At 41.4% G+C, this 16,054-nt stretch overlaps 1 protein-coding gene across 4 annotated transcripts in view; it reads right to left on the bottom strand.

Annotated features, from left to right (window-relative positions):
* The window catches only part of Kdm3a (lysine demethylase 3A), a 45,199-nt gene extending 31,067 nt beyond the window's left edge, over window positions 1–14,132 (bottom strand). The window contains exons 1-8 of one of the 4 annotated variants that reach the window (XM_063229688.1): window positions 14,008–14,132; window positions 13,267–13,476; window positions 7,083–7,238; window positions 6,029–6,139; window positions 3,519–3,621; window positions 2,566–2,690; window positions 2,067–2,139; window positions 1,887–1,975 (exon numbers count right to left, since the gene is read on the bottom strand). In XM_063229688.1, the coding sequence (XP_063085758.1) occupies window positions 1,887–1,975; window positions 2,067–2,139; window positions 2,566–2,690; window positions 3,519–3,621; window positions 6,029–6,139; window positions 7,083–7,238; window positions 13,267–13,446 (837 nt within the window). In that variant the 5' untranslated portion in view covers window positions 13,447–13,476; window positions 14,008–14,132. Of the gene's footprint in view, window positions 1–1,886; window positions 1,976–2,066; window positions 2,140–2,565; window positions 2,691–3,518; window positions 3,622–6,028; window positions 6,140–7,082; window positions 7,239–13,266; window positions 13,477–13,683; window positions 13,981–14,007 lie in introns of those variants that run through there. The other 3 variants (XM_063229691.1, XM_063229690.1, XM_063229692.1) reach the window with 3 other exon arrangements.
* Window positions 14,133–16,054: the final 1,922 nt, after the last annotated feature.

Here is a 16,054-nt window from a genome sequence, read left to right as displayed (position 1 = left end):
TCTAAAATGCAACAATCACTTGTGACACCTGTACAGTCTTTAGCTACATTACTTACCCAGAGCCCTACCAAAGCCATTTTTTTCTAGAAGAACCTCTACCTCCACTAGCTCAGTTCCCCCCAGACTGGGCGACTACACCATACCATACGTGATCACCTGACCATGTCACGTGAGCTTTGGAAGGAAACTATACTGCTGTATGAAGCAGACATTCCATTTGTTCCACCAAGGTTGAAGCGCCCCCCTTCCTCGGTCCTAGACTCTCACCAAGTTAGGCCAATGCTGCCTCTTACTGAACAGCAATCCGTCCCAAGATCATTACCTCACTTCCAGCCCCTTAATGGTAGACACTGCTGCTGACCTTTTGCTTGTTTCCGAGGACCTTCCCTCATTCATCATCTACACAGCTCAGCCAACCTCCTGAACTCAAAACTCCTAAATACCCTCAATCACTCTCCACACCCAAGTAAGAGAAAACCCAAACTTCCTTTCTACCTCTGGCTGAGCGTTTCTTTCTTCTCATACCTGCTATGCTCCAGCTAGGGCAAAAGTTCTCTGCAAGCTTCAGCACAGTCTGCTTCCTGCTCAGGGCACTCCCTCAGAGCTTGTGAAGCCCCCAGGAGAGACCATGATCCTCTGGAAAATGTGTACCTTAAGATGCAAACCTAATACCTCTAGATCTCCAGGAGCGAGCACCTAAGCACACTGTGCTCAGTATTTCCACATTCAGTACTTAGTTTTAGGCAGAAATGAAAGACAATCCACAATAACCTCTTTACACTTTCTTGAACAACCTGGGCCTCCAACTCTGCTTGCAGAACAGGTTTTAGACAGGAGGATTTACAAAGCTTTGGTAAAGTGTCAAGGCTCCTGTTGCCTGTCCACAGGCCAAAGGCTCAGGAAAGCCCATCAGCCTATCTAGTTACGCAGTGGCATAGCATTGTATAGTACACTGACTGCTTTGGCTGCAGTCCAAGCTGTGGTCAGTGCACCCTTTATCCAGAACCTAGGGTTCTGGCCCATTCCAAGCTGTTCCTCCTTGCCTCATTCCCCTAGATCTCGAGGTCCCTTCTCAAGTGTTGTTGACAGTCTTGAACAGTAGCATCACAGTCGATTTCAAAAGTATAAGTTGTAGCCTAAAGCATGGGATTGAAAAGCTGGGGAGTTTTGTTTGGTGGTACTGGGTGCTGGGGCCTGATGCACATGCTGGCCAAGCACTCTACCATTGTGCTGCATCCCCAGCCAATAAAGGCGTTTTTGATTTTATTATAATGCAGGAAACTGTCCATGTAACACAAGTACATTTATCTACTGAAACTGTGAAAGTTATTTGCATTCAAATAGATATAGTGACTGAACTCACCTAAAGAAGAAATAGTCTTAGCTTCCTTGGTTCAAAAAAGAACTATTTCACAAGAGAATTAAATCTGGCACCCAAACCCACATGGCAGTCACAGAAGTCTATAGTTTTCTGGGCAAAAATTAATAACGGCAAATCATCTCTTCTGAAAAAGTGGTCTTATCTTCAACACTCAATCAACTCAGAATTCTAAGGCTCTTTCCTCTTCTCACACTGTTCTTTCAATTTAACACGCACCTCTCAATTTACTTTCAAAAACACACCCACAGGGTGAAAGGGTCACATCTAGTGAGAATTCCCAGCATATACCAAAAAGGAAAACTATTCTTTTCCACAAAAAGTAGTGAACCAGAAGTTTATATTATCTCCATCTGCTTGAGTGTAGAAATTATGGCCAAGATCTGGAACCACAAAGAGCAGACAAGACAGCACAGGACAGAAAGGACAGCTGTATGACCAATAACAGAGACTGGCCATGCAGTACCAAAGACAGCTTTACATGGTGACGAGAACAAATCAAGGTTACCTCAGAGGAAGACTTGGACTGTTTGGAAACCAAGCTTCCATTGTTCTCAGAAGACTTCCGTTTTACACCTCCCATTCTTGTAGGATTACCTACAATATATAAAAATAGTAAAGTTGGCTTCCCTACTGCTCTTAATGTAAGAGGAAAAAGAAAGAAGAGGTTTTCTTCAAGGTATCTTACCACATGTCACAAAGTTTTCATGTACAACTTCAACATGAATCAGTGATGGATCAACAATTTTCAGTGCTGGGATCTTAAAAATGAAACAAAAATACTGGAAAATTAAAACAAGCTTGGGAAGTGAAAATTAGTTTTGTTAACATAACAATAGGGCACAACAGTAATAACAGTTTCTTATTGTTTTCAGTATTGGAGACTGAAACGGAGGGCCTTCACCCTGAGCTACATTCTCAGCTCTCCCCACCTCCTCACTTAGAATTTTGATTCAGGGTCTCTAAATCACTGTGTTGCCCAGTTTGGGCTTGAACTTGCAGTACTCCTGCCTCAGCTTCCCAGTGCTACAAACATGCACCACCACACCCAGCTACAGTTTTCAAAACAATTATCATTTCTATTTCCGCTCTAACATTTTATAAAGGGTTTACGCTTCTGAAAGATAAATATTTTGTAGTTATCTCACCCACAAAGTTATCTTACATGCAACTGTTACTGTTTTTACCTCCTCACAGTTGACTTGAAGGGTTTTTGATGTTGGGTTTCCATTTACAACCGTTGCTGAAAACCACTGAGTAGATGGGTCCAAGCTATAAATTTTTACTTCTGAACCAACTAAGTTTTTGTCACCTTAAAAAGAGAAAAAGTTGCAGAGCAGTTTGCATCATCTCCTTTAGCACTGTTACCTGAGACAATCTTTTCCTGCACCTGTTTTTTTTTTTTTTTTTTTTAACTAGAAAGTGAACTCATGACCTTGTGCTTACAAGGTAGGCACTCTATATCTCCAGTTTTTCCTGCATCTTTTTAAAAATATGCGATAGACAAAAGTAAACACTGAAAGAACTGCTATTAACATGACAGACATTTCAGCAAAGCTAGGAACAAAATGTACATCTTTTATCGTAAGTTCCACTTTCTTCTACATTAAGACTGGCAATATATTTATTCTAGAATATTATAACAGACCAAGAATTATCGATAATTCATTAAGAACCAACTCATTTTCCTGTGCAGTTTGAAGAAACCAAAAGAAATGCTGTATTTTTAAAATTTAAAAAACATTTTTAAAAAATTTTATGACTGTGAAAATAAGAACCTCAATAGCAGTAAACAAAAAGGTAAAGATTTTAAATAAAAGCCCTATCAATTTTATAGTCTGACATACCAAACATCAAATTCCACATTAAAATGAGTTTTTAAAGTATTTGTTTTGCTTCTATTAGTTTCGCATCATCTTCTTTCCAAATTTAAAAGACTTAGAATGTGTTAAGTCCTTTAAATCATCTAGCTGCACTCTAAGAATGAAGGAAAAGTTTTTCAGAGTTTTGAATTTTAAAATTATTTTCACATTTTTAAAATAATAAATTTCAATGACAGAATAAGAAAAGTTGAATCCTAACTTCTTACAAGCTAACATCAATCAACTCATTAACCATCATCATCAGGTCACCCACATACCTTGTAACAGATGGCTTTCATCTAAATGCTTCACAATCAGGGCTTGAAATTCCTTACTGACTTTCTGATTATCGGTAAGGGAAAGCCGAAGATTGTTTATATCCTGTAAAATCAACCATCATTACATTTTAAGGAAATAAACATTTAAAAATTACACTGGATAAATTAGTTTAATAAGTTAAAGTGCCTTAACTTGTCACTGTTGGCCCCAGACCATTTCAACTCCAAGGAACTATCATATAATCACAGGTACAGAGGAACTGAAGTGAAGTTCCCAAATCAGGAGCATAAGAAATACCAACAGTGGCTCAAGGCATAGGATGACACATGACATAACCCTGGATATAGGAAAATCATAAGCAAACAAATTAAGCTGGCCTATCCAAGTAAAAACACTCTATATCCCCAACACTAGGAATGGAGACACCACAGATCCAAATCAAAGGGCCAAAAGACAGAGATTAAGATACACATCGCTTGCTATTGTTAACAACTCATATGACACAGATTCATTTTACCTAACTAGAATTCCAAATGCCTTCTTTCACAAAAGGTAAAGAAGAGGAGGAGACAAACAGAAAATCTGAATGACTAGCCTAAGGTTTCCTAGTAAACGTTTTGAAATACTCAGATCCTTGGCAGCAGCTCCATTCTTGGCACTGTTCTGTAGTCTTCAGGTTTTGCATACACACCCAGTCATGATGAACACATACAGAAACTGTCTGTAGGAATAACCTGCCAAACCCAAATTCCAGCAGGGCAAAGCACAAACAGGGCTTAACACAGAAGCCCTTGCATTAAGACCTTCATACCTTTCCACCACTGTAAGATAGATACACAGGGCCAAGAATGACTCCCCTCCCAGAGAACAAATGAAAAATTTACTCATCCAGATTTTTCTTTTTCATCTCAAGAAACAAAACTAAGAGCTCTGACCTTAACTGAACAGCTTGCATACACAATAGAAGAAAATTCAGAAAACAATGCTAAGAGGTAAAAAATACACTACTCAATAAAGCAAAATATCCAAAACACCCCTGTATAATTCTTGGTCCTTAGAAGCAAGTCATTCTTCTAACATACATAGGTAACTTGTACCTGAAACTAAAGCAAAATCATCACCCTCTGTTTCATTTACTTCAAACAGAAAATACAGTCCACATTATACACAGTATTTTCCCTGACTTCCAGGATGCCCAAATAAAAATGCAAACAGACATTGCTTTGAACTTTTCAACATGGGTGCAGCAAGCCAATGACCATTGACCCCAAGTGTCTTTTAGCAAATAGACAGGTTTAATAGTGCTACACCCCACGAAGAGTGAGATGTGAAGTCACACACAACTGAGTAAAAGTTTTAAGTTTCATAAATGGTATCTAAAAGATGAACATGAATACAAAAGCAACATTATTCTGAAGGCATTCAACATGTGTGCAATAAATAATCAAATACCAGCAATACTCAGGAGTCTACAGGTTGTTGGAAAGAATGTGTATGTGCATTGCCAATTCTCATTATTTACAGGTTGCCACAAACAGTGAATACAGAATGATGAACCATTATTATTATTATATCTGGAGAGAAACAGGAGTCCTAGGAGATTCTGGTCACTTTTTCATCGATGGATCAATATATAACCTTCAGGGAGCCAGGGATTTAGCTCAGTGGCATAAGTGCCTGCCTGGCAAGCATGAGGTCATGAGTTCAATCCCTGAAATAATTTAAAAAAAAAAAAACCCCACAACAAAAATATATAACCTTGTCTTATGTGTGTTTCTGCTAAGAGATGCCTTATTTAATATTTCTTGCTGATTCACTAACCTTGAACTCATGGCCAAAAGCACTAGAACTCGATAGCTGAATAATGTTTGTCTTATGCATGTATTTCTTAAGACCCATCACAGCCTTCCTGCACTCATGAAGTCCAGACAGCACTTTAGCAATAGGCTTGAGGCATTTAAAACAGTGAAGTCACTAGACACACATGTGTAACACTAGATAAGGGCCAAAAGGGATACCTGTTTATAGCCTGAGAACTTAAACAAGAAAGTAGAAGAATGTCACCTTATTTGACCTCGAATGGGAGGATGTGTGGTACAAATTATTACTATTCTGTAACTGTAAGACCATAAACCATCAAGAGTACTGATTTGAGGGTTATAAACATAAATGTTAGCAGGCAAAAAAATTCATAGACTCCATGAATAACAAGGACAAATGCATGTATGTATGTACACACACCTCTGAATGATAGTCAATTTTGAAAAAACTATGTTTATATCACCTAGTTGTTTCCACACACAATCAACTGCAGGATCTTTGTCCTTTCAGCTCTGAATATCCTTAACCCCAAGGCTAACACTGAAAGATGCTACTCAACAGCTCTTTATGGGGTGGGCTCTTTTCTGCCACACATTTGAATGAGGACAATTAACATCAGTACTTTGCTTCTCATGTGAAAAAACATGTGCATCTATTCTTATGGCTTAATACCATTCCGATGTCTTACCTGTATAGGCTTCAAAAGGTCTTTGGAAAGAAATACGCTTTGTTGATCTCCTAGGAAGCGAACAGAAGTTATAGATCCCAAACCAGCTTTGTCCAATAGAGATTTATACATCTAAAACAAAAGAAAAAGAAAATATTTTTGGCATCATAACTGTTACCAGCATTATTCTGAAAACAGGAACTGGCAATTTTCCACACAAAGTGACAAAGCCATTACATATTTTATTTACTGTTAAGGATCTCATAACTATGCAGCCCCAAGATCATGGAGTTTTTATTCAAACTCAATACACATTTGGGAGTCATTAATGTATGAGTTTACAGATTCATGGTTTCCCAAAAAAACATGTGTAGGTATGTATGTTCTTCTGGGAGTCAAGGCTGCATTTTTAGAAATTTCTCAATAGCTGGGAAAGAAAATACAAAAAGTAAACTAAAATTTTAATCACAATCTTGTACCATTCAGATACCTCTAGCAGTTCTCACTGTGGGCAAAATCTTAGCTTTGCTAGCTTCACGAGGCCCTTCACAATGCAGTCAGCTTTCTCAGAGCCCCCCAGCCTTTCCCACTATCTGTACACACACAACTCTTCCCCTCCACAAGCCCCAATTCACAGCCCACACGCCTTGTACTATCCTCTCCAGCTGCAGGCATCACTCATTTCCTCCGATGCACCAGACTACTGTGCATTTCGCACAACTCCAATTTTCTTAAACACTAACTCTGGGCCAAGCCAGAGATTGCTATGTTTGCATGACTGCTCATTTCTGACCCCGAACCCAGGTATTCCCAATGCCACCTCTAATCCTGTTTTCAAGTGAAGACGATGAGGCCCGTAAGAGCCAAGGGCCCAGCCCAGAACTTAGGAGCTGATAGTGGGGCTGGCAGAGATGCTGCATGCGCTTTGCTTTTTTGGTTCAGTATTGGGGACTGAACCCCACCCCTCATGCCAAGTTAGGCAACCGGGTGTCCTGACTCTTCCATCCTATCTCATATATGGACCCAAAACAGATGGAATGCTCTCTTTCTCATCGGTAAAGTCACTTTTACTCACTATTGCGGGCCACTGAACAATTCGTTCAGAAATTTCAGGCAACTTTCGTTCAGCCAAAACCAAATGATGCTCTACTAAGAATGCTCTCCTTTGTAGGCTGTAGACTTCCAGCCATCTTCTCTTCCTCCAAGATTCCCCATCAAATTCCACACATACCTAGGCAAAATTGGGGGGAAAAATTAACAAAAGTAAACACTACAAATGCTGTTGTAAAAGTTATATTATCCTACCAAAATCTTTATCTAGATTTGCTGTCTCCTAATTCCCTTCATAGCTCACAAAAAAATAACTACATACAGACCAAGCTTTGGCTCTGAAACTACTCTAGGATGCAGAAGTTCAGGGTTTTTGAGGCCAGTGCCCTGAAAGTAACCTCTGGAAAGCCCAGAAACCAAAGAATTCCTTCTCTGAAGGGTTTTTTACATATGCTAATTTGACAAGTGAGCTTGGGAAGTGGAAGACACAAATTTGAAACCCAAAAGTAGTACTTACCCCACTGCATTGTATTGTAATTCTGTTGACCTTGCAAGTGGGCTTAAGATGTCTCCCCTATCACCACAATCCACCACCTGCTTTTGAATTCCTCTGGATTTCCCAAGGACTCAGCCCAGCCTAGTAAATGACACACCTTCAACATGCCTTTCAATTGAAGGGGGAAACTTTCCTAGGAGTTGGGAATTCAAAACTACTTTTGTCTCTATTAAATATAGAAATAAATAATTAAGAAATGACCCCAGACTATTTATGATGCTAGGCAGTCTCTACCACTGAACTTCACTCCAACCCATCTAAGTTAAACCACCTTTAAAATATTGGTTTCCAAGTAACTGTGATGTTTCCTGCTTCTAACATGCAGATACACTTGTGATTACAAGACAACCCACTTTTTGCGGGGTGGGGATCTCGGTCTTGCTATGCAGTACTGGCTGGGATTGAACTCACTATGTAGCCCAGGCCAGCCTCTTCCCTCAGCCTTCTGAGTGCTGGGATTTCAGGTGTGAACCACCACGAGTGGTTCTGCAGAATACCTTTTAACTCTCAGGCTACTACCCTTACAATTTATATGAATACAGTAAAATGTAAATGAAAATCAGCACATAAGTAGATCTCTAGCAGTGACCCAAAGATGGGAACTGTTTACAAAACCTTATAGGTCGGATACATGTACCCAAAACACCCTTACTTCCTTAACCAATGGTTGAACTGGGGGGGGGGTGTGTCAGTTAATTTAAGATCCACTCTACCTTTCTACCACAAAAAATGTGCATCCCCAGCTTCCCATGTAACTTCTTTTAACTTCATAGTTCTCACTAAATGCCAACAAATGGAACCAAGTAAAGACCTGTAACCCCTGCCCATGTATCCTCTATCTATCACTGTAACCAGCCAAACGATCCCTCACAAGGTGTACAAGGACTGTCCATCCTCTTGGTAACAGAACTCAGGTTTTACCACATCTCACTTAGACTGACTTGTCTTTCTGCCCTGTATTCACACCAACCTAAAATCCAACTTAGCCTGATACCAGTTTTTGTATCTATTAGTGTCAGCAAGAGCTAGCTTGACTCCCAACTATGTTGATGCTTCTATGACTTTATATGCATAAAACACAATTAAAAGAATATCAGGGATGGTGGCACATGCCTGTAATCCCAGCACTCAGGAGGCTGAGGCAAGAAGATCACCATGAATTCAAGGACAGTCTGGGTAACATGGTGAGACCTTGTCTTACAAGATAAAAAATTTAATTAAATAAAAAAGAGAGAAGACCAATGAATTGGCAGTCTAAGTCCTCTGAGTCTCATTTTACTAGCTTCAAAATGAAAGTACTAGTGTCTACCTCCACAACTGTTAGGCAGAATTTTAAAACATAATGCATGCAAAGTATCTGGCAAGACAATTCGTTTCAAGATCTCTAAAATAATTTAAAGTCTTACTAGCATATCATTTAATCAGTTAGGAGTGACTAAAAGAAGGTCTTCCACATTATTATATAATATTTATTCAGCATGTGAGAAAAAAAAGTGAAGGATTAAGATTTTAAGCGGTTTGTCAAAGTTCAAGCAGCATCACAAGTGTTAGCAGAGGTTGGGAGGCTGGGCATGGTGCCACACACCTGTAATCCCAGCCCAGGAGACTGACCCATGAGTTCAAGGCCAGCCTAACTTACACAGCAAGTCCCTCTCTCAATAAATAAATAAATAAATTAGCAGAGCACTATCTAAAGCTCAATGTAACTCAAACCAAAGTTTGGATTCATAACTCAATTTGTCAGTGCTTTGAAAAAAAGTTTGGCTCCTAGAAAGGCGGTAATGATCAAAATTCCTCAGCGATTTTTGGTGTGAAATGATAATTCTCTAAAGATGTACATACTATAACCTAAAAGTTGTTGGTTTCTGCCAACACTCTTTCAAAGGTTCCCTATCAAGACCATGTATGTCTATGGTGGGGACTGTAACTCAGGGGTGCAGTGCCTGCCTATCAGATGCCAGGCCCTGGGTTATACCCAGCACTGGACACACCCTCACACCCAGGTGTCTTGAGGTCTGAGATTCTATATTTAAGAGCAATTTGCCCAACAGCCTACACACACTGGTATGAAAAGGTTTTTTTTTAAGTCAAGTACCTTGACCATATGCTTATGCAAGTTGATACATTATATCAACTAGTTTCATTGTATCCTTTCTGCCATGCTTCCTGGGCCTACAAAGAGATGTTATTTTTTGCTGTCTGACCACACTAAGATTAAGAAGAGGCCAACTGATCATGATTTCTTGCTTTACATTTGGAGTTTGCTATTCTTTTAAAAGAGCATTTTGTAAATGTGTACTTTATTAATCTATCAACTATGTGGATCAGAGATGTTCGGTATTTCAAATTAACTACTTCAAACTAATTTTCCCCCAACAGAAAATCTCTTCTGGATACCTGATTTAATGTTGTAATTGATCAAGCTGAGCTCAAACTTTGCATCCTAGCACAATCCTAGCACCATCCTAGCACTCATCTCATCTCAGTATGATCACAAAAACAATCAAAATGCCAAAGAAAACATTTTGAAGTTCAAAAGATTGAAAACATAGAATAGCATGGTTTTTAGTTAAGAAATTTTAAACTACCTATCAACTCTGTACCCTAGCTCTACAATGCAGAACATAGTACCCCTAATTTCACTACTCTCCAAGACTAGAATTGGTCTAGACTAGTAAATAACACACACAGACGGCAAAGCCTACTTACTTGCTACATACACTCAAATGGACTATAGAGAGGCAGAAGACTCAAGGGAAAGGTAAGGTCAAAAGAAGATAAAGACCTACTTAGGCAAACTAGGAAAGGAGGGCATCCCCAGCATCCTTAATTAGGTGAATGAAGCCATATGGGAAGCAACTTGCTTCACCCTCTAGGAAAGACTAGGAATAAAAGAAGATTGAAGAGATTCTTATAACGATATTTAATTAAGGTCTGTTGATATTCTAGACATAGAAAATGCCTCTGCTCCACAGGTACATTGTTTTTAAAATGATTCTGTGAATCATTCATTCATTCACTCATATATAATTGCACATTACATGCCAAGAAATGCTCTCAACACTAGGGATACCAAATCTGCCAAAATGAAATACACTGATCTCCTTCTCCCTAAACATTAAAGCCCAGTATTTAAGGTCTGGACATAAACTTAGACAATTTAATGTAACTTATTTAAACCTCAGTTTCCCATCCTAAGAAACAAGTCTAACAGGATACTTATGAGGATAAGGCAGTTGCCACATAAGAGCCATTTGATCACTTAGCTACAGTTACAATGTCTTCAACTTAACTCCACTGCAATCACCTAGATATACTTTTTATTCTCTCAGAGTGACTTTGTTACAAAGTCTAAGACTTTTCCTAGGTGAAACAAAGTTAACAAACCTTGACTTCCTTAATATTATTCTGAACTAAGCAATCCGATCTAGAGACATATATTTGTAATACTAGCAGAATAGTTACATATCACCTGAATTTTATTATTCATACTCGGCCTCCAATCCTAGCCCCCCTAAAAACCTCAATGACTATAAGTAAGCCCAGATGTACATGGTCTTTTAAGTTTTTCTGCCTGCATCTCACTTATTGAAACTGGTTTATTTCTGTTGAATACAACATGTACCCCAAACTGAAATCAATTAGTTTATCTACCACTCAACTAAGAAATGTAGTGGTAAGTCCTGATTAGGAAAAGGATGTGTTCCTTACATAAAAGATGGACTGTAAAGTCTGCAGGCAAGGTAAAAAACTCAACACAACGAACATTGTTCTTGAAGTTCCAGTTGTCTCCAAGTTAGGCATTTACTGCAGTGGTGAAAACATATGGCAAAACATGGGTTCATATTCTCTCTCCACAGTAGCTAGCCAGGAAAGTCCTCCTAAAACTACTTGCATATTCTGAAAAATGAGGGTATCACTTCCTTCTCAGGCTTGGGGAGGCGAGGACATGGATAGAAAAGAATACATGTTTTAGACCTCCTAAATAGCTACCTAACCAACAAGTATTCCATCATGGAAAAGGAAGGAAACAGCCTCTGCTCACAAACTAAAGTTTACAAAGCCTGTATCATTTCCTTTCAAATATGATTACACAAATGTACTACAGAAAATTTTACTTGACATATGAAATAAACTATAACTATGATCTGATACACAAAGCTCACCTTATATAGAACAGTTATTAGCAGGAAGCAAAGAAGTTGGCCATCCCTGCACAACTCACTGTCTAGACACATGGAAACCTGATTTGGTACAAGAACGAATGGATTGGAAGAGATAAACCAAACCTCTCAATGTACTGTAGCTATGCTAATTTCCGGATATGTGGCCTCAGGCAAGAGTAACTAATCTGTAGTTATTTGTTTTCACAAACCAAGAAAGAAAAAGAGAAAAAAAGGATAGACAACCAATATTAGTAGCTATCCCAAAACACTGGATTAGTTAAGAGCATGGCTGTTAAGCAGCTGGCATGAAGTTGGAAGATGGTTGCTCATGCCTCCTCAGCATGAAGACAAAAGCACAAGGTGGAAACTTTAAAGCTGCTCAGCGGACCCTTTCCCCAATGTCACCCTGCAAGTGTTTGAACAGTGTTTCCAACAGCAACATACCTTACACTGCCAACACTAAAACTTGCAGCCTTTATGTGAGCATAGTTTAAGAAAAAGCAAAGATGGTGTCCTAGTAAGATCCTGAACACAAGCATTACTCAGGGGGGAAACAGCTTCTGTCCTGACAAGCTTCCTTCAAGTTATCACCACTTTGGAGTCTTTGTTAGGGATCTTTTTTCAGTTATTTTTGCACAAAGGAGTCTTTGTTGGTACAATGGCTTCCTCACTGGTTGTTCCCAGACAATCTTTCACACCCGTGTTTCTATTAGAGACAATAACTGGAATTCATCCCTTTGTCAAAAGGTCTAACTGGAAAGGGTTCCGAGTGTCATTCTGATTTTGAAAATCACTGGCTGCACTTGTTCCCATTTCTCTCCCTCCCCCAAACACCCAAGTGCAACATTTCCAAGCCAGTCCCCCGCCACGCCATATATGGCGCGGCTCCACCCCATCCCTCCTTATATGGTCACATTCCACACCCACCTACACTCCTCGTAGACAACTAGGAACCCACGCCTGCCTACCCTGACCCACGGTAGACCCAAACAGAGCTAAGCTCCTCCCTCTGCGCTCATTCATTTTTAACAATTCTAAAGTTTTTTTCTTAAAAAGTTGGGTGAAGAAATGAGGAACAAGCCTCCAAAACCATCTGAACACATTTCGAAGCCCCAACCCTCCAATTCCTAACGACTCCAAACGTCACCCACTTGCCCATGCCAGTACCGACAACAATGCTCCTCCTCCCTTCGGGGAAATAAACAAGACAGTCCTGCGGGGCACAGCGCCGGCATTAATGAAGCGTGTCTCAACAACCCGGAGCCCATTATTCAACACGGGCAGCCAAGAACTCCAGGCCAAACCCACCTCGGCTCTGCACGACCATTCCAAAGACTTTCAAGGTCTAGTTTTCGGCACCTTCAGATCAGATGCCAACTTTGGGATCGCCCTTTTTCAAAAAAGGGAGGGAAGGGGGCCGACGGTCGCGGTTACCAAGGTAACTGCGCACCGTCCCGGCCCCGCCGCGGCTCGGAGCCGGTGGTTACCTTCAGATCCTTCTTCGTCACGTCGGTGTGCGAGACGGCGCGGATGGTCCCGGACACCCAGGGCCACTCGGCGACGCGCTCCACGTCCCAGCTGTCGTCGCCGCCGCCGTCGGCCGCGGACAGACTAAGGAATCGCTTCCCCACCAGAACCGGCCAACTTTCCCCGAGCGTGAGCACCATGGTTTCCACGCCGGCAGGAAGGGCTCCTCCCTGCAAGGAGCACAAAAACAAGACGCGCTGGGGGCGGCTGGTGGGAGCCGGCGGCAGCGGCGGCGGCGCCCCAAGCCCGCACCCAGGACGCGAGCCCCGCGGACGCCGCACCCCGAGCCCGAGCCCGCGCCGCCCAGCCTCCGGCTCCCCCCAGCACGGCCGGGCGCCGCGTGACCCTCACTCCACCAAGTTTCGCTTTCCCCGGACCTCACAGCCTAACGCACAGGAGTGGACGGTTCAAGTGGATTTTCAACTGCTCGCCCCTCGCTCCGGAAAAGAATGGGCGTCCCGACGCCGAGGCCCGGTCCCAGGCGGCCGGGTCCCGCCCCAGGCAGCCCGCGGGGTGGGTGAGGCTGAGGCAGAGCTGAGGTGGGCGAGCCCTCGATTCTGCACTTGCCCCGCCCCGAACTGAAACGAACCCCGCTCCCCGGGGGGCCTCACCCCCGCCTACGCCAAGGCGCGGGGGCGGCGGGACCCGCGCCTTCACCTTTCTTCCTCTTCTCCCCGCAGCCGAGGCCGCGGCGCTCTTACCCCGCCTCCCGCCTCCCTGAGTCACCGGCGACAGCCGCCGTTCCCAGCCGCCCAGCCGACTCTAGCTCTGACTTGGTTCAAGAGCTCTCACAAGACACGCACTGCCTCCCGGGCCCGCCCCCTCGGAGCCGCTTCCGCTGCTTATTGGCTGACTCGCAGAAGTTGGGCGAGGCTCTTAGAGAAATGCCTCATCACTATTGGCCGGGATGGCAAGGGCGGGGCGAGAGAAAAAACAATTCCTTGGCTACCTCCTCCCTTTCCCCCTCCCCCTTCCGACTCCCGGGCGACCCCTATTAGGTTAAAGTACACAGAGCGTAAGCGAGAAATCCTTCCGCCACCGTCCCATTCTTTCCGTTTGTTGTTATATGCAAAAAAAGTCCCACAAAATCGGGTATCAACTTTGGAGCCCGGAGGGAAATTGCCCTGGCGCATAGCTAATACTGAATGGGGAGACCCAGGGCCTTAAGTGCCTATTGGATTACTCCTCAAGCGCGTAGGCTGTCGACCAAAGATGAGCCTTCCACTTGGCGGAAGAATCTCACAGGAAAGGGGTGAGGGCGGTGCGGAGTCAGCGGGGGAGGGAAGGAAAGAGGACGTGCGGTTTCAGGCGTACTCAACTAGAGGGAGGAGCAATTGTGCTCTGGAGGCTCATGCGCAGGCGCTTCGCTGAGCAAACGCAGGAGCTTGGGCTGCTGGGTGAAATGGCCGCGGGAGGCGCAGGCGCACGTGGTGTTAATCGTGAAGCCTGAAGTCCGCCATTTTGAAGGATAAATGAAGAAAGGCATGGAGTTACAGTAAAGTGGTGTTCATCAAATCTGGAGCAAAAAAGGCCATTCAGAACAAGGTGGAATGTAATTTTTTTTAATGTAAAGAAGGGAAATGAAAAGATAACCAGAAAGTTACAAAGAAATTGAAAGAACAGATGAAGGCCATGATGATGTAAAAGATATGAAAGAGGTGACTTTGAAGGACAAAGAAGATAAAAGCTGATTGGGTGCACTGGACCAAAAATTTCTTGGTTGAATGAAGAAGAAATGAAATGAAGGGATTGAAGTTATTTATTTAAATAAAAGCTGATGTTGACATAAAATTATTTAATCCTTAAGATGAATGTGGAATTCATACTCCCAATTTTACAAGAATGAAAATGGGAAAAGTCGGAAGTAGTTCAGAAATGTGTTGATTGTACAATACAAATAAATTATGAGTTTTCATGTTAATATGCGTTCCAAATACTGCAATGTTAAGTTTTTAACGGTAATGGTAACACTGAAGAATCAAATTTGGTTTCTAATTTACAAATCACTAAAAGGGGGAGAGGAAAAAAAGAGAATCTACCCAATGGGACAACTGCCAGAAGGAATAAGAAAAGCAAAAGAAACTACAAGTATGATACAATAAAATGAGAGAAGTCCAAATATCACTATTTACAATAAATATAAATGGATTAATTTTACTAATAAATTTTAAGACAGTTTGCTTTAAAAACAAAATCCAATTGGAAATTTACCACAAGCAGACTCAAACGATGTAGAAAGCTTGTACTAAAAATCTTGATTGTAGGTAATCAAAGAAAAGCAACATGGCAGTGTTGATATATAGTTATGTGTTGCTTAACAATCGGGCTATCTTCTGAGAAATACATTGTTAGGTTATTGTTTGATTATTAAAATTTTAGAGTGTATTTACACAATGATACAATCTTATGGGACCAGTGTCATATACATGGCCTACCACTGAGCAAAATACCATTATTTGATTTGTGACTATAATTAAAGATGAAAGCATTAAAAGAGAAATTATATTAATGTTTGAGTCTACAAATGTAATATATACTGAATTGTTAAGGGCTTGAAAAATATAGCCTAACCTACTATCAAAAGAATTATAGGAGAAAATTTTAACCACTTGTAGTTAGAGTAGATGTATACATTGCAGATACAGGCACCTCAGGTAGATTTTTTTTTTTTAAAAAGGATGTGGAGGACTTAAATTACACAAAAACAATTGCTAAGGGACAAGTAACACCAAACTTCAAAGAGCATAT

Source organism: Cavia porcellus, unplaced genomic scaffold (genome assembly GCF_034190915.1).
Source record: "Cavia porcellus strain 051 isolate PalLab524CR breed Dunkin Hartley unplaced genomic scaffold, mCavPor4.1 scaffold_18, whole genome shotgun sequence".
NCBI classification, from domain to species: Eukaryota; Metazoa; Chordata; class Mammalia; order Rodentia; family Caviidae; genus Cavia; species Cavia porcellus.
The sequence above is the reverse complement of the archived record's forward strand: the minus strand, read 5'-3'. Positions and strand labels throughout refer to the sequence as shown.